This window comes from Vanrija pseudolonga, chromosome 1, assembly GCF_020906515.1.
Source record: "Vanrija pseudolonga chromosome 1, complete sequence".
Lineage (NCBI taxonomy): Eukaryota > Fungi > Basidiomycota > Tremellomycetes > Trichosporonales > Trichosporonaceae > Vanrija > Vanrija pseudolonga.
The window spans coordinates 1,195,216-1,215,867 of NC_085849.1; the positions used below are offsets into that span (position 1 = coordinate 1,195,216).

At 61.6% G+C, this 20,652-nt stretch overlaps 10 protein-coding genes and 1 non-coding gene across 12 annotated transcripts; 5 read left to right on the forward strand and 6 right to left on the reverse strand.

Moving 5' to 3' along the window:
- Positions 1-52: 52 nt before the first annotated feature.
- LSM6 (U6 snRNA-associated Sm-like protein LSm6) lies at positions 53-650 on the reverse strand. Its single transcript, XM_062766908.1, has 3 exons — positions 489-650; positions 290-403; positions 53-239 (listed from the first exon to the last, which is right to left on the reverse strand). The coding sequence occupies exons 1-3, from the start codon at positions 613-615 to the stop codon at positions 208-210; spliced, it is 273 nt and encodes a 90-aa protein (XP_062622892.1). The 5' UTR covers positions 616-650; the 3' UTR covers positions 53-207.
- Positions 651-1,083: 433 nt separating this feature from the next.
- psiR (Psilocybin cluster transcription regulator) lies at positions 1,084-2,226 on the forward strand. The gene is made up of 3 exons (XM_062766909.1): positions 1,084-1,643; positions 1,697-1,897; positions 1,946-2,226. Exons 1-3 carry the CDS (start codon positions 1,092-1,094, stop codon positions 2,117-2,119), a joined length of 927 nt encoding a protein of 308 aa, XP_062622893.1. The 5' UTR covers positions 1,084-1,091; the 3' UTR covers positions 2,120-2,226.
- An 85-nt stretch (positions 2,227-2,311) lies between these two features.
- LOC62_01G000476 lies at positions 2,312-2,383 on the reverse strand. The gene has a single exon. It is a non-coding gene; the product is annotated as a tRNA-Asp (tRNA).
- A 432-nt stretch (positions 2,384-2,815) lies between these two features.
- sll1024_0 (UPF0187 protein) lies at positions 2,816-4,806 on the forward strand (the record flags this gene model as incomplete). The annotated part of the gene is made up of 9 exons (XM_062766910.1): positions 2,816-2,872; positions 2,920-2,991; positions 3,050-3,206; positions 3,251-3,286; positions 3,322-3,452; positions 3,492-4,168; positions 4,208-4,342; positions 4,427-4,669; positions 4,707-4,806. 9 exons carry the CDS (start codon positions 2,816-2,818, stop codon positions 4,804-4,806), a joined length of 1,608 nt encoding a protein of 535 aa, XP_062622894.1.
- Positions 4,807-5,088: 282 nt separating this feature from the next.
- Positions 5,089-6,058, forward strand: RPS21 (40S ribosomal protein S21). The gene is made up of 4 exons (XM_062766911.1): positions 5,089-5,147; positions 5,386-5,442; positions 5,492-5,631; positions 5,848-6,058. The coding sequence occupies exons 1-4, from the start codon at positions 5,144-5,146 to the stop codon at positions 5,908-5,910; spliced, it is 264 nt and encodes an 87-aa protein (XP_062622895.1). The 5' UTR covers positions 5,089-5,143; the 3' UTR covers positions 5,911-6,058.
- Positions 6,055-7,378, reverse strand: JMJD7 (JmjC domain-containing protein 7). The gene is made up of 5 exons (XM_062766912.1): positions 7,313-7,378; positions 7,179-7,274; positions 6,651-7,145; positions 6,375-6,609; positions 6,055-6,323 (listed from the first exon to the last, which is right to left on the reverse strand). The coding sequence occupies exons 1-5, from the start codon at positions 7,371-7,373 to the stop codon at positions 6,137-6,139; spliced, it is 1,074 nt and encodes a 357-aa protein (XP_062622896.1). The 5' UTR covers positions 7,374-7,378; the 3' UTR covers positions 6,055-6,136.
- A 256-nt stretch (positions 7,379-7,634) lies between these two features.
- NTE1 lies at positions 7,635-16,243 on the forward strand (the record flags this gene model as incomplete). 2 transcript variants are annotated; one of them, XM_062766913.1, is made up of 21 exons in its annotated part: positions 7,635-7,852; positions 7,946-8,057; positions 8,100-8,134; positions 8,179-8,446; positions 8,487-9,213; positions 9,260-10,314; positions 10,352-10,543; positions 10,582-10,643; positions 10,681-10,802; positions 10,840-10,938; positions 10,978-11,313; positions 11,360-11,516; positions 11,554-11,590; positions 11,629-11,859; positions 11,907-12,408; positions 12,447-12,488; positions 12,529-12,672; positions 12,709-12,928; positions 12,965-13,037; positions 13,075-15,377; positions 15,426-16,243. In XM_062766913.1, 20 exons carry the CDS (start codon positions 7,635-7,637, stop codon positions 13,252-13,254), a joined length of 4,812 nt encoding a protein of 1,603 aa, XP_062622897.1. The 2 variants fall into 2 exon arrangements, with proteins under 2 accessions (XP_062622897.1, XP_062622899.1); XM_062766914.1 differs by lacking the exons at positions 7,635-7,852; positions 7,946-8,057; positions 8,100-8,134; ... (14 more) ...; positions 12,709-12,928; positions 12,965-13,037 and having other exon boundaries at positions 13,478-14,011; positions 14,038-14,268; positions 14,416-14,451; positions 14,710-15,231; positions 15,501-15,521.
- On the reverse strand, positions 13,342-15,954 carry rrn3 (RNA polymerase I-specific transcription initiation factor rrn3; the record flags this gene model as incomplete). The annotated part of the gene is made up of 2 exons (XM_062766915.1): positions 13,342-15,377; positions 15,426-15,954. The coding sequence occupies 2 exons, from the start codon at positions 15,952-15,954 to the stop codon at positions 13,342-13,344; spliced, it is 2,565 nt and encodes an 854-aa protein (XP_062622898.1).
- A 624-nt stretch (positions 16,244-16,867) lies between the features above and the next one.
- rnc_1 (Ribonuclease 3) lies at positions 16,868-18,226 on the forward strand (the record flags this gene model as incomplete). The annotated part of the gene is made up of 3 exons (XM_062766916.1): positions 16,868-17,164; positions 17,203-17,489; positions 17,680-18,226. The coding sequence occupies 3 exons, from the start codon at positions 16,868-16,870 to the stop codon at positions 18,224-18,226; spliced, it is 1,131 nt and encodes a 376-aa protein (XP_062622900.1).
- A 218-nt stretch (positions 18,227-18,444) lies between these two features.
- On the reverse strand, positions 18,445-18,918 carry LOC62_01G000483 (uncharacterized protein; the record flags this gene model as incomplete). Its single annotated transcript, XM_062766917.1, has 1 exon — positions 18,445-18,918. One exon carries the CDS (start codon positions 18,916-18,918, stop codon positions 18,445-18,447), a length of 474 nt encoding a protein of 157 aa, XP_062622901.1.
- A 194-nt stretch (positions 18,919-19,112) lies between these two features.
- On the reverse strand, positions 19,113-20,524 carry BRAFLDRAFT_259979 (Ubiquitin-conjugating enzyme E2 S). Its single transcript, XM_062766918.1, has 7 exons — positions 20,378-20,524; positions 20,136-20,268; positions 19,974-20,051; positions 19,805-19,917; positions 19,657-19,752; positions 19,580-19,618; positions 19,113-19,533 (listed from the first exon to the last, which is right to left on the reverse strand). The coding sequence occupies exons 1-7, from the start codon at positions 20,378-20,380 to the stop codon at positions 19,246-19,248; spliced, it is 750 nt and encodes a 249-aa protein (XP_062622902.1). The 5' UTR covers positions 20,381-20,524; the 3' UTR covers positions 19,113-19,245.
- Positions 20,525-20,652: the final 128 nt, after the last annotated feature.

Below are 20,652 nucleotides of genomic sequence, written 5' to 3' on the forward strand. Positions count from 1 at the left end.
CTACAAACCCATCGATGCCTTGCAAGAGGTGTACAGCATGTACAGCTTCCCCTTCGATGCAATGTTATACATGTGGTGAGCTTCTCTCGCCTGCTATGAGATGACCCTGGAGCTTCTTCCGCCGCCAAGCCTCTATCGATGGCCGCTGCGGCTCATTACGCCTCGACTCTTCTGTCCCTCGTCGATGCCATTGTCACGACATCCTCGTTACAAGTCCTCGAGGGCGGAGATGTAGAGAACTGCGGGGTAAGCTCAGCTGGTATTCCAAGAAGCAGGTAGCTGAACCCACCATTGTTGCCGCGAAGGAAGGTGTCGCCGTAGCGGTTGGTCAAGCGGCCAGCGACCCACTCCTCCGTGTCCTCGAGCGCGACGTTCATGTAGCCGTCAAGGCAGGTCAGGAGGCCTAGGGAAGGTGTCAGTGTGTGTCAGTTGGAGGGAAGCAGGCCATGATCGTGGCCACTGGGCCCTGGTCGAGGCGCGCCACTTACCGTGGTAGTCGATGCCGTTTCCGATGCGAACCTTGACCTTCTTGCCGACAATGTTCTTGAGGAAGTCGGAAGGGGATCCAACGATGGGCTGGTCCTGGCCCTCCGATTGTGGTGATGGTGAGTCCATGGTGTGTGAGTGAGTTGGTGTGGTGTGAGATGAAGACGAGGAAGGAAGGAGGAGAGCTCGTATCAACAACAGGAGTTGGTCGCTGGCTGGGACGCTGCGGTGACGCTGGGTGGGGTGGGTGCATGATGGGATAAATGATACCGGATAAATCCAAGAATAATAATTGCGGGATCAAACGGTAGTAGCATCCACCGTGCGTGACCTACCTGGCGCAAGCATCATCACCCATCACAGGTGTGCCCCTTAAAGGACGGCAGCGGCCAAGGTGATGTTGACGTCTTGACCAAGTCACCTGACTCGACTCCCATCTCTCCCACGGCCCCCCCGCCAAGTGACATCAGGCATCCAGACCACCCACCGAGACACCCATCCAAGCATCCACAACGCGCGCAACCAACACACACACATCTCAAACGCGTGTACAAACCCTTCTTGCACCCTCCCTCCCTCCCCCCTCCCCCGCAAGCCATCGCAAAATGTCCCTCGCGACCGCGCAGGGCGGTACCAGCCCCGCCAAAGACGGCGACCTCCCCTCTGCAGCGGCCGCCACCTCGCCGCGCCAAGCCTCCGAGGACCCGTTCGCAAACCTCGACCCGTCGCTGCATCCCGTCACGCTCAACAGCGTCGAGACCGAGGCGCAGAACCCCCTCACCCACTTTGCCCAGCACGTGCTCGATGACCACGATGGCGGGCTGCTCGGCTTCAACGTCGACGGTGACCAGGGTAACGCGTTGTTTACGGCCACGGGCGAGGCGAGATTCGGCGAGCTCTTAGAAGCGGCCGGCCAGAGCGAGCGCGTCCTCGAGCAGCAGTCGACAAACGGCGGCCACGACGACGCGTTCACCATCAACTCGCTCGAGGCTGGCGCGGAGGGCGGCCACAACGAGGAGGTGGGCGAGGATGGTGTGGTCAAGATGGGCAGGCTCGTCGGCCGCCCGAAGCGGCGACGCGATGGAGAAGAGATAATCGTCGGCCCCGTGGAGAATGGCGAGCCCATCGACCCCATCAAGATGAAGAAGGACAGCCACGTGCGTCGCGTTATGGCTTGGTGCCACATTGGGCTCTACTGACAGTCCCGCAGAAAGAGGTTGAGCGCAGGCGGCGAGAGAACATCAACGACGGAATCAACGAGATTGCGCGTCTCGTTCCCGGCGGCAGTGAGAAGATGGGCAAGGGCATGCTACTGCGCCGCGCTGCCGACTACCTGGGCGACATTGCGAACAAGATGGGTCGCTTTGATGAGGAGCTGACGAGCAAGGACCGCGAGAAGCAGACGATCCAGGTGGGTGTGGCTGACGATGGATCTCTATGCAGCCACTAACCCTCCCAGTCCGAGCTCGTGCACTCGCAAGCCCGCTTGGCCGAGGAGCACGCGCGTTCGATGCGCTTCGAGACGTCGTGGCGCGAGGCCGAGGACCGCGCGGCGGCCTCGCAGTTCGAGGTGGATCGCCTCAAGACCGAGATCGAGCAGCTGAAAAAGAAGCTGGCGGAGCAGGAGGCATGAGTTGAGCTGTGAAGCTGGTTGTTCCAGACTAGACGCCGAGGCGATGTTGTATGTGTAGAGAGGCGGGCGATGACCGTTACGTGTTTGGAGCAGATGAATGGACTGGCAGCACAAGGATCAGCGGACTGTGTGTGTGTGGTGTGGCAGTGGACCAAACAAGGAGGATGCGTCCATTAGCAAAAGAGTAATCAACTTCCCGTCGGAGAATCGAACTCCGATCTCCCGCGTGACAAGCGAGCATACTAGCCGTTATACGAACGGGAACAAATTTGTGTTAACACGCTGATTAGCAACTTCGCACGCTCATAAGCTGGCAAGAAGCGGAGGTTCGTCGGTGTTGACTGCCGTGATGTTGTCTGATGATCGTGTAGGTTCGTTGTGTGGGCGAAGGCGACGTGCCACTGAGGGCTGAGGGATTGCAGCGTTCCTTCCCGTGGTTTAGGTTGCCGTGTGCCTATGACGACGACGACGGCCGCCTGCGCATCCCATGCCTGGGTCCTTTGTGTGCCTCCACCTACGCGTTTCACCTCCACCTCGTGACCGATTGTTGTTGTTGTGGCGGCGATAAACGTGTCCGGGTGGCCGTAGTCACGCGTGATGCGCACGGGGCCCAACTAGCCTAGGACCCATTAAAGCACACGGCGACTGTAATCTCATCGCACATCGCATTCACACCCATACGCTGCCGCAGCCAGCATGGACGACGCGACGCCAGTCAAGCACAAGGCAAAGCACACCACCACCAAGGGCATGGTGCGTCGTCGCGCGCGGGCTTTGGACGGCACTGACGGCGGCGGCAGGGCGGGGCAGCGAACAGGAGGACGCTGGCGTCCCTCCTGCGCATGCAGACGGTGGAGGACAGCAAGCCGAGGGTGAGTGGGGGAGCAGGCGTAGGGAGGCACTTGCGATGGCTGACTCGCTCGCTCGCAGCTCTCCAAGATATCCTGGCTCGACGACGTCCTCGTCTACCGCCCCTCCATCATCCCCATCGTCATCCGGCCCGTGCTCTTCATCACGCTGTTTGCGGCCGGCGTGGCGCTCGCGTCGGTCGTCTACGGCAAGCAGGTAGCCTTGACCAACAACGTCGGTGGGTAGATGACTTGAGCCAGTGATTGCCATCTGACCACTCAGTCCCCCTGCTCTCTGTCGTCGTCGGCCTGCTGCTTGGTACGTCTGCCCTCGGTACCCAGCTCACACTCCAGTGTTCCGCAACTCGACAGCGTACGAGCGCTATGCAGAGTACGTTCCACGTCGCAGACCCCCGCTGATCACCGTCTCCAGGGGCCGCAAGGACTTTACGATGTTGCTGTCGAATGCCCGCAACCTGGCACGCGTGGGTGCGAGCTAGACGACGGCCCTAACCAACCCCCAGGTCATCTGGATCAACGTCGTGCCCCCGCCACCAGGGGAAGGACCGCTGATGGACCGCGACGCGCTGACGGAGCGCAAGCGCGAGCTGATCCGCCTCGTCGTAGGGTTCGTCTTCGCGACCAAGCACTACCTGCGCGCCGAGGGCGGCGTGCACCATGCCGATCTGCAGGCGCTGCTCCCCAAGGCGCTGCTCGAGTCGGCAATGGGGGCGTGTACCCCGCCAGACGAAGAGGCAGTGGGCGGCGGTGACATCCTCGACGCGCCGACAGTCATGAGCCCGCGGTCGTATTCCATGTCCGCAGTGTCGATCGGCGACGAGGAGGAGAATATCGGCGGGTCCGGCGGATCCGGGTCCAGCTCGCCGAGGAAGCGCACCGTGTCCAAGTCGTACTCCGCATCACCGAACAACAAGCCAGAGACGGTGTCATCATGGATCGGTGGCGAGAAGAAGAAGCCTGTGCGCCGGCCCACGGCTGTGCGCGTGAGACCGGTTCTCGAGGTGGAAGTGAAGAACACGGTGTATCTGTCCTCGTCCAAGTCGACGACAACGCTCAACGAGCGCACGCCGCTGATCAAGTCGGGCGTGAGGCCTGATATCCGGAGGACGAACGACGACGTCGACAGACAGTCGGTGGCCGGCCTCGGCCGCCTTGTTGAGGTCGGGCTCCCGCTGATCATGTGAGTTGTGCGGAAGCACGAGCACGCTGACGACCCCAGCGCACACGAGATCAGCCGCGGCCTGTTCCGCTTCAGGCGCCAGGGATGCCTCGAGGCGATCGGCCCGGCGGGGTTCAACGCGATGCAGGGGTTCGTGCAGTCCATGACCAACCAGCTGGGCTCGATGGAGCGGATGTGAGTGGTGTGGTGCCGCGTAGGGGGTGAGCACTGACACCGCAGTGTGTAAGTCGTGTCAGTGCATGCCCCACCTGACCACAGCCAAACGCCCCTCCCCTACGTCTTCTGCGTGCACCTCAAGCAGTGCGTGACGCTGTATCTCCTGTGCCTCCCGTTCGTGCTCGTCGAGAGCCTGGGCTGGAAGATGATCCCAATCGTGACCTGCACGGCGTTCACGCTGTGCGGCGTCGAGGGCATCGCAGCGCAGATCGAGCAGCCGTTCGGCACCGACCCAAGCGACCTCAACCTCGACCTGTTCTGCACCGAGCTGCTGTGCGAGTGCGAGTGAGTGTGGTGGTGTGAGCGGCGCTGACTCGCGCAGGGCTATTATCGAGAAGCTGCCGCAGGGCGACGACGACGAGGAGATTGTGTTCACCCGCTCTGCGTCGCAGCGCAAGATTGACGACGAGGACGGAGAGTAGTAGTGCATGTGTAGGAGCTTCTTTGTATGCATCCCAGATCAGTTAACTGCACCCCTCGCTTCAGTCGCTTAGTGAGATGATCGCCGCCACTTCACGTGGCAAGTACCAAATCCCGTCAACTCAAAAACGCCGAACAGTTTCGAGGTAGATTTGGTCCCGCTTGCAAGTCTGCCTGGGTGAGGGTTTGGGTGCACACGCCCAGCCAGGCTGCCTGCCTGCCCAGTCCAGCAGCACCCAGCACTCGCTCACTCGCTGCCTGCCTGCCGCTGCCGCCGCCGAATTCTTCACCAAAGTGGTCATCGACAACGCTCCTTCCTTATCCACAAAATCATTCAAAATGGGTGCGTCGAGAGCGCCAAAGCCGTCGCCGTCGTCGTCAAGGTCGTGACCGCCGCCGCCATGCCGTCGCCCTGTGCCGTCAAGCTCGACTCGGACTCGTTCGACAATGGAGGGAGGGAAACTGAAGGATTGGAGGACAGGCGAGAAGATGGCACAGGCTGGCGCGGACGGACACGGCACGACAGACAACGACGACGACGGCAGGCTGGACAACCCCGAACGAACACTAACCCCGCGCAGAGAACGACAAGGGTGTCCTCGTTGACCTTTACATCCCCCGCCACTGCTCGGCGACCAGTGAGTGGACTTGAAGAACCCGCAATGGAACCGCGCCTGACCCCCCCAGACCGCCTCATCACGGCCAAGGACCACGCCTCGGTCCAGATCACCGTCGCCGACGTTGACGCCGACGGCAAGGCCATCAAGGGCCAGGGCACCGTCATCGCTCTCTGCGGCCAGGTCCGCTCGCAGGGCGAGGCCGACGACGTGAGTTTGCGAAGAGCTGAGCCGGCCTGCGGCCGGCGAAGCGGGGAAGGTGGTCTCGCGTGCGGCGCCGACGAGGACGAGGGAAGGTCGAGCGTTCGTTTGCCGACTGGTACGCGCCAGTCTGCTGTGAGCGAGACCTGCTTTTCCCTCGTCTACCGCGTTGTCGCACGAGACCCTCTCTCCATCCTACCTTTGCACCCAGCTAACCCTGCCCAGTCCATCAACCGCATCGCCACCAAGGAGGGCGTCCTCAAGGGCGTCTGGAACTACTCCCGATAAATGCTCTCTGCATGAGTTTGGACGGGTGTATGCATAGGTCGTCATTTTGATCATTCTGGTCGGTTTGCCGCGGGCCGCGAGGTCTGCAGGACGCGGTTCGTGAAGACGTATCGCGCTGTATCAAAAATGCAGATTGCATCCTAGCATATGGGGGTGGTTCTGGCTGTGATCTACTGATGCTGTCGTGTGGTCGTCGTACTGTTGTGTCTGCTCCCCATCGCCGCAACTACCGGCCCCAGTCCTTGGGGTCCCACTCATCCGCCGACGTGACGTCCGAGTCGTCGCCCCAGATGCCGTCGTCGAGCGTGTCCTCAGGCAAGGGGATGACGCCGTCTCGGCCGGCAGTGCGCGCGACGCGCTGCGCGAACCGCTCGAGGGCGTAGCGCTCGGCGCGCAGTTCGGCGGGGTACCAGCTGGGCGTGGTGTGAGCTCATGATAGCACACCACTGCGTCAGCCAGCTCACTAGTTGACCGCCACGGCCAGCCCGCTCGGCCCCTCGTTCTGCTCGACCTTGTGCCACCACCCCGCGGGGAGGTACAGGCTCTCGCCCTTCTCCAGCGTGATGGTGAGCGGGCGCACGCTGTCGGGGAGCTGCAGGTCCTGTACCCATGGCACGGGGTGTGCTGGCTCGCTGTCAGGCCGGGGTTCGAGCTTGCCTCCTTCGCCGCGGACGAGCGTCGACGGCGGGTGGAAGCGCTCTGCGGCGGCGTCAGCGTCTCCCAGCAGCGAGCGCACACACGGTCCAGCCGCAGCCCGTCGATCGGCGACACGAGCGTAAACGTCTTGCTGCCGCTGAGCACGGTGTATATGTTCTCGTACGGGTCGTGGTGGAAGCTCGTCGTCGACGCGCTCGTCCCGACCCAGAGGTTGACCGCCTCGGCAGAGTGGCCGGTCGCCTCGGCCATCCAGGGGATATCGCGCTGCACGACGGCCTGGAACGGCGCGAGCTCGGGCTCGCGCTCCGCCTCCGCGCGGTAGATGTTGCCGTCTTGGCTTTGGAGGTAGAGGGCTTCCTTTTCCTGCGAGTTGCCGAGGCGCGCGAGGAACGCGGCCATGGTCATGCGCTCATCGAGCGGCTTGACGAACGTCGTGCTGCCGTCGGCGAGCACGCGCACCGAGTCGGCCAACCCGTCGTCCGTCACAGCGATGGTCACCTCCTTGTCGCCTTGGATACCGCTGTACGTCGCCGGCGCGTCCCAGTCGCGCTCGACGCCAGGGGTGATCGGGCTAAAGCCTGGCATTAGGGAAGGCTATCGCTCCATCGTACCGTATATCACTGTCGGGTGCGCCTTGTTGACCATGCGCAAGGCAGCGAGCGCCGAGGGCGACGATGGAAGCTGGTCCGGCACTGGCGCTTGGAGGTCTGCTGTCAGCTGGCACGCCACGAGCTCCTCCACGCACCATAATAGTCCTCTGCCAGTGTGTCGAGGTACGCCTCGAGGACACTCTCGTCGACTGGCATTGCTCTCTGTCAGTGTTTTGGACGACGCCTCGAGCGCCTCTACCCTCAATCTCGGCGTCGCTTGTTGTCAATGTCAGACTTTTGAGTGGTGCCTTTGGCCGCCACGTGCCGGCGAACGCGTCCATCTCGTGCGTCATAGGCCCGGCGGTGTTCTCTCAACAATCGCCGCCAGTCATCCGCGACACATCTTGTCCTCAGCCTTTGTCTCTTCTTCCACTGACCCATGGCGACATTGGCGTAAGCTTCATACTCTACACCACCATGCCGCGCTGGGCCAATATCCTGGCCGCGGTCGGCACGCTCACCGCCGCCGCGGCCCATCTCGACCAGCTGCCGCAGCACGCTTCCTCGCCCAACCCGCCGCCGATCACGGGCAGCAACCCCCTCGTCGCGCTCGCCGGCGCCGTCGTCAGCAGCGTCCTCTACCTCCTCCAACTCGCCCAGTATGTTGCTGGCGTTGTGACCATCACCGTGCCCACGTGAGTCCACGGACCCCAGCACGGACTTGCGAGACAGAAGCTCGTCGCTCGCATACTTCTGTCACCTACTAACCACACACCACGCTCGTTCAGAATGATTGTCCGCATGCTCCAGTACTCGTTCACCATCTCCCTTGGATTCCCGCACTTTGCTGCCCTGTTTATAGGCTTTGCAGGCGCCCTCTTTGCCCTCATTCGTTACCGCGTAGGTGTGGTCGTCTTGCTCGGCTGCTGACAACCCCCACAGTACCTCACTCAATATACCAAACTCAAGGAGAGCGCGTGAGTGCCAAGCAAGAAGCGCATGGCCCCACTGACATTCCCAGCCTCCCACTACCTTCCCCCGCATCTCTCGCCAACACCCTCCCTCTTATCAATGATGCAGCACTCAACGACGCCTCAAGCAGGTCCACAAACGTGCTTCACTCTTACCTCGATGACTTCCTCTCCGCTATTCGCATCTTTGGCTACCTCGAGCGCCCTGTCTTCCATGAACTCAGCCGCCACCTCCAGACGCGTCGCCTCGCCGCTGGTGACACGATAGAAATCGGTGGCGGCGAGTTCTGGTGCGTCGTAGAGGGACGCGTCCAAGTGGTGAGTCACCGTGGAACCGGTAATCGCTGATCTAGCCTAGTTTGCTCCCAACTCTGATCACTCGCCTTCACTCGAGTCGCCTGATCCGTTCGAAACGACCAGAGAGTCGTTCAACGGCTATAGCCTCGTCAACGAGGTGTCGACTGGAGGCACGTTGTCGTCCTTGTTCTCCATCCTGTCCTTGTTCACCGAACACATCAAACTCTCCTGGAACGAGGATGCCGCCGAAGCCCCTCGCTCTGCCTTATTCGCCGAAGAGCCCGAGCGCCCGCGTTCCAGAGCAAACTCTGACGTGAGCCAGCTCGACGGCAAGACCATGGGCGTGGCGAGCCCGGAAACTGTGCCGCAGGACAGACCACCATCGTCCCCATCTACCTCGACCGTCCAGGGCACTATCCGCCAGTCGTCTTCGTCTCCCGAGATCAACAGATTGCCCCAGTCTGCTTCCTCCTCGCAGCCCTCTACCAGCACCCACTCGCCCATGTTTGGCCCACTCAATGGCATGTCCACATTAAAGCCCCCAGGCCTCTCGCACCTTGACACGCACCAGCCGGGCTCTCGCGGATCAGGCTCCAGTCGTCATCGCCACCAAACGCCACTCGAGTCGGTCGCTATGAAGGGCACTATTGCCCGCGCGACTGTAGACAGCACACTCGCTGTCATCCCTGCCGAAGCGTTCCGCAAGCTCACCCGCAAGTTCCCCAAGGCTGCAGGATCAATCGTTCAGGTCGTTCTCGAGCGTTTCAGCCGTGTTACCTTCATGACGGGTGAGTTTGCTTGCCGTGGCTTCTCAGAGCTTAGCTGACTCCCCAGCTCACAAGTTCCTCGGGCTCACCCGCGAGATTCTGCGCTCGGAATCTGCGCTCAACTCCCTCGTGTCCCACCCTCTTCCCCGGTCCTTTTACAGCGGCGGTGGCATGCAGGCTCTTCGAGACCGCTTCCAGCCGGAACTTCGTCCCAAGCACCAGCCCTTCCCTAACCCGGAACAGTCTCCAGCACGCACAAACTCAGGCGGTCCCGACTTCTTCACCTTCGAGTCACCCAGTCCAACTGTCAGAGCCCCGTCACTCCCCTCCGTCACCCCAAAGAACATTGGCACCCCAGCAACCAAGCCCATGACATTCAAGGGCCTTGGGGAGGGGTTCTCCAAGTTGGCCTCCGACTCTGAAGATACTGTTGATGAGGTCCTCAGCCCGACCACACCTCATACGCTCCTCCGCCGCAACTCTGCCATGCGCAATGAGGTCGCTGCCGGAGACCTGGCCATGGCAGGACAGAAGGATAGCGACGGTTTCTTCAGACCTCGCTTCCCCAGAATCGACACTTGGCGCGGTCGCACTCCCACGTCTTCTCTCAACGACCGTCGTCGCGCTTCAGCATATGAGTCGGAAGAGGAGGACGACTACCAGTTTCAACTGCGCGATGAGCTCGTCAAGTCGATCGCAAAGTCGATTGGCCTCCTTCAGCCGCCTGACCAGCCGTCCGACTCCCGGGGCAACCGCTCAATCGCTGCCTCTTTGTCCCTCTCTACACCAAACTCTCCAGCCATGTTCCCCAATGGCCGTCCTCACGGACGCTCGCCGTTCGGCAATGTGCTCGACATGGCCAATGCCTCTCATGAACGTGGAAACATCAGTGGCCTCCTTCGTGAAAGCCTGCTGAATGCTCGACTTGGCGTCGACGACGATGCGAGCAGCATGTCTGCCAGCGTCCTCGACAGTCATGGTGGTGGGATGGACGTCAACACCACTATCATGCGCGACCTTGGTAACCACCTCGACATCCTCTACTTCAAGAAGGGCAGCGTTCTCGTCAAGCAGGGCGAGAGAGCCGCAGGTCTCTACTACGTTATCGACGGTTTCCTCGATGTAAGCCGGGCCTCGAGTTATTTGAAGCTAATCTCAGGTGTCCATCCCCATTCATACTCCGGGCGACCCCACGACCGCTAACCTCCTGGCTTCTGATCTCTCTTCGGCAAGTTTAACCCGACCATTCGGCGCCGCTCTGGGCATCAAGGACCCTGAGGCGCCGGGGTCGGCCAAAACCCCATCGAAGAAGGACGCTTTGGAGTGTGAAGAGGTCTTGTACACGGTCAAGGTAAGACTTATGCCGCTGCTTCGTACTGACTCGTCTAGCCTGGTGGCCTCGCAGGCTATCTTGCTTCTCTCTGCAGCACCGAGTCCTATGTCAACATTTCGTGAGTTTGTTCTCGTCTTCGCAATCTGACAGTTCAGCGCCAAGACCGACTGTTATGTCGGCTTCCTGCCACACAACGCCCTTGAGCGCATCCTGGAGCGCCGTCCAATTGTCCTCCTAACTCTGGCAAAGCGCCTTCTGTCTCTTCTCTCGCCATTAGGTGGGTCTGAACGCGTTTTCACAGCTGACCCACTCAGTCCTCCACATTGATGCCGGCCTGGACTGGATCCAGCTCAATGCTGGCCAGAATCTGTACGAGAAGGGTGACAAGGCAACCGACTTCTACATCATTATCAGTGAGTAACCCTACCGCAACCCCACTGACAATGCTTTAGACGGCCGCCTGCGCGCTATCGATAAGAAGGCAAACAGCGACAACGTCTCGGTTATTCGTGAATACGGACAAAATGATCCCATAGGCGAACTGGACGTCATTCTCGGCGCTCCACGCTCCGACACTGTCCAAGCTATCCGCGAGACTGAGCTGGTTCGAATTCCAACGGCCTTGTTTGACGCCGTCTCCGTCAAGCACCCTGCGACCACAATGCAGTTCATGAAGCTCATTGTGGGCGAGGTTCGCAAGGCGGTGACTCAGCATCAAACCGAGTTCCACCAGGGCAGCCACCATGCCTCTGGAACCGCGAGCGAGCTCCGGGCGGATCGCAACTTGAGTAAGTGGTATTGCCAGCGGACAGAGCATAATAATAACACTGGCAGAAACTGTCTGCATTCTGGGATCCAACCGTGATGCTCCTGTGGCGCAGTTCGCTGCAAAGCTCAAGACTGCCCTGGAGGACATTGGCTCGTCGACTTCATACCTTGACCAGGCGACTGTCATGCGCCACCTGGGCCGCCATGCCTTTACGAGGATGGGGTAGGTTTAAATGAGAAGCATTTGCTGACAATGCCAGCGCGCTCAAGATCGCAGGCTGGTTGGCTGACCAAGAGGTGAGTTACTATCTGCAGGGGCGTTAGCTGACATCCAGCAACACTATGAAATCGTTCTCTATGTCGCCGATACCCCGCCTTCGAGCCAGTGGACCATGACCTGCATCCGCCAAGCCGACCTGGTTCTTGTGCTCGGGGCGGGCGATGACCCCCAGCTGGGAGAGTATGAAAAGGTGCTCCTCGCCATGAAGTGTTACGCCAGGAAGGAGCTCATTCTGCTTCACGACGAGCGGGCTGTGCCCCCAGGATCGACCCGCCTGTGGCTCAAGGTGAGTGCAGATTTGAGGACTTGGGGTCGGATCTGACTTCTGCATAGAACCGCCCTTGGCTCCAAGCTCACTACCATCTGGAGCTCCCCGGCGTGGCAGCCCCGCTCAAGTCGGGCAGCATTCACATCCATGACCCGTCCGCCGTCGCCGCCTTCAAGCATCTTCGCGAGAAGGTCGAGACGCGCATCAAACAATACCGTGGTCTCCGTCCCCTTGGTCGTCCCAGGCGTCCTCCCCACCTGAATGACTTTGCACGCATCGCCCGTCGTCTCACCGGCAGGCAGATTGGTCTTGTTCTCAGTGGTGGCGGTGCGCGTGGTATCTCTCATATCGGAATGCTCCAGGCCTTGGAGGAGCACGGTGTCCCCATCGACGCGATTGCCGGCTGTTCGATTGGTTCTCTTGTTGGTGGCCTGTACGCTCGCAAGACGGACATTCTCGAGACGACTGGTCGTGCCAAGCAGTTTGCCGGTCGTATGGGCTCTGTTCTGCGTATTCTCAGCGACGTGACATACCCATTCGTGGCGTATACTACTGGACATGAGTTTAGTGAGTTCTTTGAACTAACAGCGAACTGACCTCTCCAGATCGTGGCATTTACAAGGCTTTCTATAATACTCACATCGAGGGTACGTGTCAAGTGCCTTTTGAGACCTGCTGACAGCCCAGACTTCTGGATCCCCTTCTTTGCCAACTCGACGAACATTACCCACTCTCGCATGGAGATTCACCGTTCGGGCTATGCCTGGCGTTATGTCCGCGCATCCATGACTCTTGCGGGTTTCCTACCACCTCTGTCGGACAATGGAGAGCGTGAGTTGCCCTCCAAAGTATACAGCTCACCCCCAGTCCTCGTGGACGGCGGTTACATGGATAATACCCCAATTGGGCCTCTCCGCGCCAGCGGTATTCGCGACATTATCGTTGTCGATGTCGGGTCTATTGACGACACGTCGCCACGCAACTACGGCGACTCGGTCTCCGGCTGGTGGCTGTTCTTCAACCGCTGGAACCCATTCTACAGTCGCTCTGTGCTGTCTATGACCGAGATCTCGTCTCGTCTCACCTAGTAAGGCCGGCTCGCTGACATGCCACTAACGCCCAGCGTTTCCAGCGTCAAGACGCTCGAGGACGTCAAGAGTGACCCTCGCGTGTTGTACATGGCCATGCCCGTGCAGGTGAGCTTTCTTTGTGTGCCGTGAAGCTCACCCCCAGCACATTGAGACCATTGGTGGCTTCAAGCAGTTCCCGCAGGTCTTGGACATAGGCCTCAAGGCCGCGCGCGTCAAGCTCAACGAGTGGGAGAAGGACGGCCGTCTGCCTCACGGTGTCTCCGTCGAGCAGAAGCCCGCATTAACCCGTCGCGGCACGCGCATTCGCCGATCCTCGATCTGAGCAGAGTGCCAAGCACGTTCCCTTCAAACCTGTACAACATTGCATATACACTTTTATCAACAGATGCAGTCTGTTTTGTTCGAATGTCTATGCCTTCCCTGGGGCGGCCATGTGGAATCCGGCGGCGCCAGGGGAAATGCTCATATGCTCTAAACTGGTGGAAAGGCCAGTGTCCTTGATGATCCGGCGGCGGTGCTCGCCATACGACCCAGGCTTGGCAGCCATGGGCATGATTTTGGGTAGCGAGCGGCCGGCCGAGCTCGACATTCTGCCTCTGGTGAACTCGTCCTCCATCTCCTCGCTGTCCTCCGACTCGTCGCCCTCCTCGTCCGAGTCGCTCTCGTCGTCGCTATCACCACCGAGATCGACGGCAACATCGCTCCAGGTGCGGTACAGCGCATCGACGTATTCGCCCGAGCGAGGCAGGTCGTACGGGTCGAAGGGGAAGTACGAGTCGAGCCCGGCGTCGATGTTGGTCTGGCGTGCCGTACGCGGGGCAGCGAGTGCCGGGGGAAAGGGTGCCGCCGGTGCTGAGGTCGTGCGCGAGAATGTCCTCCGGTTGCCCGTCGTCGAGGCCGTCCTCGATGCCGAGGCGCTTCGTCCATTCGCCGAGTTTGTCGAGGCGCTCCGGCCTGCTGTGGCGTGCTGGTTCGCCTCGATAATGGAGAAGCAGTACGCAAAGCCGGTCGAGTGGGCGACCTTGGCAAACGTGCTCACGATGGAGGGGTTGCACCCAAGCAGAGGGTTCAGCTCGCTCGTGAGCGCACGCTGGAGAACGTCCAGGTCGCGCATCCAGCGCCCCTCCGACTCGCCAGTGTCGCTCTCTCCGTCCAAGTCAAGCTCACCGACGACGCCGTCGCCGTCTGTGTCGGCCGTGAATGCTCGCCAGCGGAAGCAGAAGGTGAGCATGACGGCCTGGCAGACCGCGTAGAAGAGGGGCAGTTCGTCCATGGAGACCTTGCCGGAAGCCGCGGCCCGGGCCTGGGCGAGCTTGCCGTCAATGTACGCGAGAAGGTAAGTCATGACGGTGCGCGCCTGGTCGTCGGTGACGTAACGCGCGCGGCAGACGAGGGAGCCAATGTAGACGGCGGCGGCGACCCGCTGTGTGAGGGACACGGGCTGCGAGGCGAGGGTCGGCGCGTTCGAGGTCGTGGCGTACAGCGCCTGCGAAACGAGGAGGCCGAGGAAGAGGTCGGTGTGTGCCGGGGAGAAAGACGAGGCCAGAAAGAGGAGGAAAGGGAGGTGCTGGGTGGCTGACGTGGGGAGGATCTGGCGGGAGAAGAGGTTGAGGAGGGCCTGGAAGTGCGCTAGTGACTGGGCCGGGGTGGGCTTTGGTCTTGTCGGGAGCGCTGGGAGAGCCGACGCCGGAGGTGTGGAGTTGGTCGGGGTACCACACGTTGGCGTCCCCGAGCGGGGCGTCGAGGAACCAGAGCTGGCGACGGAGGACAATCCCAGCGCCGCGAGTTCGGCAGCAGAGGGGCCACGCTCGCGGCCACCCATGGCCTCCTCGATGTGGCGCAGGAAGTAGTACATCATGCCGTCCAGCTTTGCGCGCATCGACCTGAGGGCCTCGCGTTTGCGCTTCTTCTGAGCGGCGATCTCGACAGCGTTCGTCGTGGCCTCGTCGTCGGTCTCGCGCTCGTCATCCGAAGACAGCGCGTCGGGGTCGAGCTCTCCGTCCTCCTCATCGTCGTCGTCGTCCTCATCATCGTCTCCCTCCTTCGGGACGTCCTCGGAGATGAGCAGGTCGAAGGGGTCGTTGGCCGGCGCGCTTCCACCCGTCATATCTTCGTCGTCGTCGTCGTCCTCGTCGTCATCCTCATCGTCGTCCTCGACACGGTTGGTGATCTCGACGTCGATCCTCAGCATTCGGTCGACGAGGCCGGACCACACTCTGGGGCCCAACTCGGGGCAGTACTCGATCATCTCGCACGCGTTGCGGACCCAGGTCGTCTGGCACACCTCATCCTCGCGCTTGTGAGGCGAGTTGCGATTCAGCAGAGGCTGAATGATGTTGGGGAGCGTGGGAATGAGCGACAGGAGGTGCGAGATGAGCAGGTGGTGACGGGCATGGAAGGCGCGTCGAGTGATGGGGGTCGAGGAAGCGGACGCGATTTTGGGCTCTGAGGATGGCGTCAGCGCGTGCCCCTTGGTTCTTCTTGACAACTTACGCCATGTGAGACCCCTGATGGCCATACCGACGACCTCCTTTGCCCACACTGGGTGCGCGCTGACGAGCACACCAGCGAAACCGACATAGCACTTGACGAATCGGTCGTCGCCGGCGGCCCAAGGCAGTGCGACGATCGCCGAGATGAGCGACGAGTGGATCTCGGGGGACAGGAGCGAGACGTGTGCCGTCAACGCGCGGAGAAGGGGAAGGATGGGCGCGAGCGGCACCGTCGTCTGCAGCGCAGTGGGCAGGAAGTGCGCCAGCAGGTCGTTGTAGTTTGCCATGTTGCCGTCTGCCGACTCCTTGAGGGCTCGGGGGACGAACACGCCGATGAGCTGGCGCTGGAAGGCCTCGCGGTCCTTTGCGTCGGCGGCGGTGCGTCCTGCCTCGCTGACAGACTTGGTGCGGCGGTTGGCGCGGAGCGAGTTTGTTCTCGGATCCGAGCTGTCCGTCGACTCGCGGGGCCGCTTCTTGCCCGTGAGCGACGATGCGCGGGGGGTGGCGAGGGCGAACGCGTCGCGGGACATGGCTGGCGGCACGGGCGAGGCTATTGGTGGTGGAGGGAGGTTGTTGCGGTGCTGCTGTCGCTTTTGGGATAGCGGCGAGGGCGAGGCTGGTGGCTGTGGGTGGCGCGGTGTCCTGGCCGTGTGCTGTGATGACCAGGAGGAGAAGGCTAGTGGTGGAGGCATGGATGGATACGCGTGTAGTCCTTTCCCCCTGGGGATGGGTGGGGGGCGAGACTCGGCGAGGGATGCGCGCCGGTTCTTGTTGCTTTGCTGTTGCGGATGCGGGGTGGAAGTCGAGGAAAGTGATGAGAGTGGAAGGCATCACTTGTCGCTGCAGTGAGCACACGATCCCAGCCAGCCCGCTACCCACCGCACTAGTCGCGTGATGACTGAAAATATCTGGCGGGAACGAATGACACGTCATTAATGTTTCAGGAACAAGGCACGTGGGTGTCGCCACCGAAGGCTGGGCCAAGGCTGGCCAAAAGGATCACCGCACAGACCTCCACTTTGGGCGTCCACACAAGTAGCGGGGAGATTTGTGGCGACGACGGCAACGTGCGCTTGGGTCGTCTCTGGACAGTCAAACTCGAGCTGGCAGGGCGCGTAACTTTGCCATTGAATAGTGCAAATCTCGCAGATTTGGTGAATGCGGAGGGAGAGAGATAAATTGAGAGAATAAGGAGGGAATAGGGAGGAGGGAAGGGGGGTGAAGTGCCCTCAACCCCTGTGCGCACCGACTCTCATTGTGTCGCGGGGGCCGGGCCATCCTCCTCGTCGTCCTCATCCTCGTCATCTCTCTATTGCTTTCCTCGCCACACACACGCGCCCCCTTTCCAACCTCAACACGCCCCCTTTAGACCCCCTCTTGAGCAACTCGCACCCTTTGCGCCCCCCTTACCACCCGCCCACCCTTATCTTTAGCGCCACCACAATGTCCTCGTTCGACATCCCAGACCACGGGCTCAACACAATGCTCCTCCCAGAGCTTCCCTCAGACCTCGTCCTTCCCCCCCTCCCACCCATCGCAGACCCCCAGCTCGCACGACTGGCAGTCACCCACTCGAGCGCGCACCAGTTGCCGCGCCGGCCCACCAGCCTAGAGTTTGAGGCCGACGAAAAGGTCGAGGACTATGAAAAGCTCGAGCATGTCGGCGACAGCATGCTCGGCTCGGTCGTGACTGGTCTCCTGCACGACCTCTTCCCCCTCCTCCGTCCCGGCCCGGCAACGGTACGTGGGCAGTCATGACGTGGAGCTGACACACCCAGATGCTCAAGTCGCACCTGGTGTCCAACGCCACCCTGCGGCAGCTGTGTATCCGCTACAAGATCACCGACCATATCATTGCGGCCCCTGTTCAGCTGCTTACGATCAAGTCACAGGAGAAGCCAGTAGCGTCCATCTTTGAGGCGTACATCGCCGCCGTGTTCTACGACTACCTCACCAGCGACCTGCCCGGCGCATACACTGCCGACAATATCGAGGTGGACGATGACTGTGCGTCCTCCGAGACCACGGACGAGGTGTCCGTCACTGGTGCCACGGCCGACGAGGAGTCAGTCCAGGGTGACGGCGAAGTGGACATTTCAGTAGACACTGCTTCCCGAGCCCAGTCGGTCGTGAACAGCCAGTCGTCCGAGGGGCTCCCGGCTTCAGTTGCAGTAGGTTTGTCACGCTGCATCTTCTGACCTACGCCAGAACATTGCCGAGAACCTTTCTCTCTACGAGGCGTCGCTCCCCTCTAGACTCGAGGTCCCGAAGCGCAGCTTCAGCAGGCTGCGCGAGACGAGCGGGACGACCTCGGCGTCGGCGCCATCTGGACCTCCCTCGACTGTCGACGCTGACGCGGGGTCCGACATCGCCTCGACGATCGGCACCGAGGCCCCACCGATCCTCCACCCTCTGCGTCCCCTCCAGCTGCGCACACGTGGCGGTGCATTCGACTACATTGACGCCTGGCTCCGTCCTCTCTTCACGCCGATCGCGCGCTGGGCGCTGGACCAGATGGCGGCTGATGCCCGCGTCGTCGTGCAGGAGGGCGAGCCGTCGACGGACCACGCGACGGTCGGCGCCCTGTCCCTCCTCCACAGCTGGGCGACCAAGGAGACGGGCCGCCTGCCGACGTACACGTCGCTCACGGACTCTGGCCCTCCCTGGGCGATCGAGTGCATCGCGGTCGACAAGAACGGCTCACAGGTGCGTGCTGACGCAACGCGCGAGACCAAGGGCGCGGCCAAGAACGTCGCGGCGTGGAAGGTCGCCCGGGCGCTGGGTCTCGAGGTGCCAGAGTAGGCGCGAGGCGAAGGGGGGACAAGCGAAAGGCGACAGTGGTACCATATCCATCCTGTGAATACCGCAGCCGTGTCGGGCGTGTGATATCGTGTCGTTCGTAGCATCGTAGCGTGTGTAATATATGTCGAACATGTCGAGCATGTCGTTGACGCCATGTCAAGGATGTCGGTCGAGTCGACGAGGGCGGTCCGCGGCGCTGTCTCCCGGCGCCAGCCAGCCTACCCACTCATCAACCCGCGCCACCGCTCAGCCCTAGCAGGCCTCCCAAGCCCCTCCTCAATCGCAACAAGCAACGCAAGCACGCGCTCCCGAATCGCGCCAACGTCGGGGCGCCAGCCCTCGTCGCCCTGGCGCTTGAGCAGGCGGCGGCACTCGGCCTGTGCGGCCAGACACTCGGCCTCGGCGGCGTGCAGGTCTGGCGGCGTGAGGAGGAGGTACGCGTCCGCAAGGTCGGCGCGGGCGGCGAGCAGGGGGACGGGGGAGGGGCGCGGCGGGCGAGGTGGCGCGGAGGTGTCGCTTGTCGTCGTGGGTGTAGCTGGGGGTGGTCGTGCCGCCGCCGCAGCGGCCTCCTGCAGCAGATGTACCTTCGCCGACAGGAGCTTTACGCGTTCCGACGGCTCCGACACCCCCTTGAGCGCCGTCTCGACCACCTCGAGCGTGAGGAACTGCGAGGAGAGGATCGGGGCCGGCATGGGAGGAGTAAGTGCTGGACGGATGACGAAATGGGTCCAATCGACGAGTGGTTTCATTCCGCGCCGACGCGCTTCACTTTCTTCTGCTTTGCTTTCGCACTGGCGCCGACGACGCGTGCCTGGAATGCCATGTGCTTCCATTCCCACCTCCCCGCGACTTCTCACAACGCGTTCAACGCACACCCTCTGCATAAGTGGCTACAAACATTGCAATTAACGCCTCGTGCGAGTATCGTCTCCAACGTGGACACAGTGTACACAGCATGCGGATGCGTGGCCCAGGCGGGGGGCCGAAAGTGGGAGCGGAATGTCGTCGCTGCCCCGCGCCTAGAGGCGCTTCAGGCCGCGCTTGGCCTTGGCTGCGGGCTTAGGTGCAGCCTTGACGACGGGCTTGACCACGCTGTCAAAGCCGGCCGCGGGCACCACTGGCGCGGGGCTCGTCTCCTGACGCGCGTGGTTGCCGAGCGGGGACGGTCGGCTCGCGGTGGGCTGCGGGGACGAGTTCTGCGGCGATGATGGCGACGACCTTGTCGATGGCGCTGAAGCGACAGGGGGCTGCGGGAGGAGCGCGTCGACCGACTTGACTGACGCGTCACGGAAGGGGGCGGGGGGAAGCTGCGGTGTGAGTCATGTCACGCGTAAACACTGGACGACAACACACCTTTGGCGTCGCGTGGATACCGGTCAGGAGCCTGGCGTACTGGCGGGTGTAAGCACGTCACCAGACTTGAAACCCACCTTGCAGTACCCGTCGTAATCCGCAAGCAGCTGCTTGCCTGCCTCCTCGTCCAGCGCACTCTCCGGGTTGGGGTAGATGAGCAGGCACTTGATCGTCTGGACGTGTGAGCGGCGCGGATCACACACCGCCATGTCTCGTCCCACTCACAACAAGCACATGCGCCACACCATAGTCCTTCCTCCAGCCCTTCTTGAGCGTGTCGACGCAAATCTCACCCGCCTTGGAGATGTTGGGATGGAATATTTTGGTGAGCATGGTGCCTGTGGTGTCAGCGGCGTTGGTATGCCCACCCTCAATCGGCGTGACGCAAACACACATTTGGGCGGCAGGTTGGGGTACTCTGGGCCAAAGTCGAAGCGCACGCGAAAGTATCCTCCCTCGTAGGGTGTTCCAGCTGGGGTTTGGTGTGAGCACGAGTCGAGGAAGGGGCCCATGGACAACATGGAGCGCCGCGGGCGACGCCGCGTCGCCAACTCACCTGGTCCCTGCACCCAACCCTCGAGCGCCGTCAGGTCGTCCTCATCAACGACGACGCGCACACCCTCGGGCGGCTCGGTGCGGAGCGTGACGAGCTCGCGCGAGAGGAGGCGCAGTGCTTGTGGTGTGAGGGACTGGGGCGTGAGTGAGCATGGACGTGTGGCGGGGAGGTGGAGCGCACGAGACCGAGTAGCGAGGTGCGCTCCCGCTGTTTGACTTTTGGTCCTCGCGCCGTTGACTTACCATTGGATTTGCTTTGCTAGAGGATGATTGTGGGTGGGGATGCAGACAGCCGTGGTTGTGTATGTGTCTGATGCGGGATGGAGGGGATGAGGGGGACCACAGTGTGTCGTCACTTGTGGTGGGTTGCGTGATGGTAGTTGCTGCTCGTTTGATCGAGATGTAACCAGATGAAATGGCTGGTGGCTGGCGACTTCACTTCACTCGCCGCCGTTTCCGGGTCAGGCCAGGTCAATAACAACAAACTCACACACGCCCACGCAACCAGAACCAGCCAA

What these genes read in the sequence shown, in the direction of transcription:
- LSM6 (XM_062766908.1), bottom strand. Translation starts at nt 615, where the DNA reads ATGGACTCACCATCACCACAATCGGAGGGCCAGGACCAGCCCATCGTT. An exon ending in AAACGGCATCGACTACCACG is followed by an intron (nt 404 to 488) that starts GTAAGTGGCGCG and finishes CACCTTCCCTAG; the next exon opens with GCCTCCTGACCTGCCTTGAC. An exon ending in CTTCCTTCGCGGCAACAATG is followed by an intron (nt 240 to 289) that starts GTGGGTTCAGCT and finishes CTTACCCCGCAG; the next exon opens with TTCTCTACATCTCCGCCCTC.
- psiR (XM_062766909.1), top strand. Translation starts at nt 1,092, where the DNA reads ATGTCCCTCGCGACCGCGCAGGGCGGTACCAGCCCCGCCAAAGACGGC. An exon ending in AGATGAAGAAGGACAGCCAC is followed by an intron (nt 1,644 to 1,696) that starts GTGCGTCGCGTT and finishes ACAGTCCCGCAG; the next exon opens with AAAGAGGTTGAGCGCAGGCG. An exon ending in GCGAGAAGCAGACGATCCAG is followed by an intron (nt 1,898 to 1,945) that starts GTGGGTGTGGCT and finishes TAACCCTCCCAG; the next exon opens with TCCGAGCTCGTGCACTCGCA.
- RPS21 (XM_062766911.1), top strand. An exon ending in CCGCCACTGCTCGGCGACCA is followed by an intron (nt 5,443 to 5,491) that starts GTGAGTGGACTT and finishes TGACCCCCCCAG; the next exon opens with ACCGCCTCATCACGGCCAAG. An exon ending in CGCAGGGCGAGGCCGACGAC is followed by an intron (nt 5,632 to 5,847) that starts GTGAGTTTGCGA and finishes AACCCTGCCCAG; the next exon opens with TCCATCAACCGCATCGCCAC.
- JMJD7 (XM_062766912.1), bottom strand. Translation starts at nt 7,373, where the DNA reads ATGCCAGTCGACGAGAGTGTCCTCGAGGCGTACCTCGACACACTGGCA. An exon ending in GCACCCGACAGTGATATACG is followed by an intron (nt 7,146 to 7,178) that starts GTACGATGGAGC and finishes CCCTAATGCCAG; the next exon opens with GCTTTAGCCCGATCACCCCT. An exon ending in CGACGGGCTGCGGCTGGACC is followed by an intron (nt 6,610 to 6,650) that starts GTGTGTGCGCTC and finishes ACGCCGCCGCAG; the next exon opens with AGCGCTTCCACCCGCCGTCG.
- BRAFLDRAFT_259979 (XM_062766918.1), bottom strand. An exon ending in CCCCAACCTGCCGCCCAAAT is followed by an intron (nt 19,918 to 19,973) that starts GTGTGTTTGCGT and finishes CTGACACCACAG; the next exon opens with GCACCATGCTCACCAAAATA. An exon ending in GTGTGGCGCATGTGCTTGTT is followed by an intron (nt 19,753 to 19,804) that starts GTGAGTGGGACG and finishes TCACACGTCCAG; the next exon opens with ACGATCAAGTGCCTGCTCAT.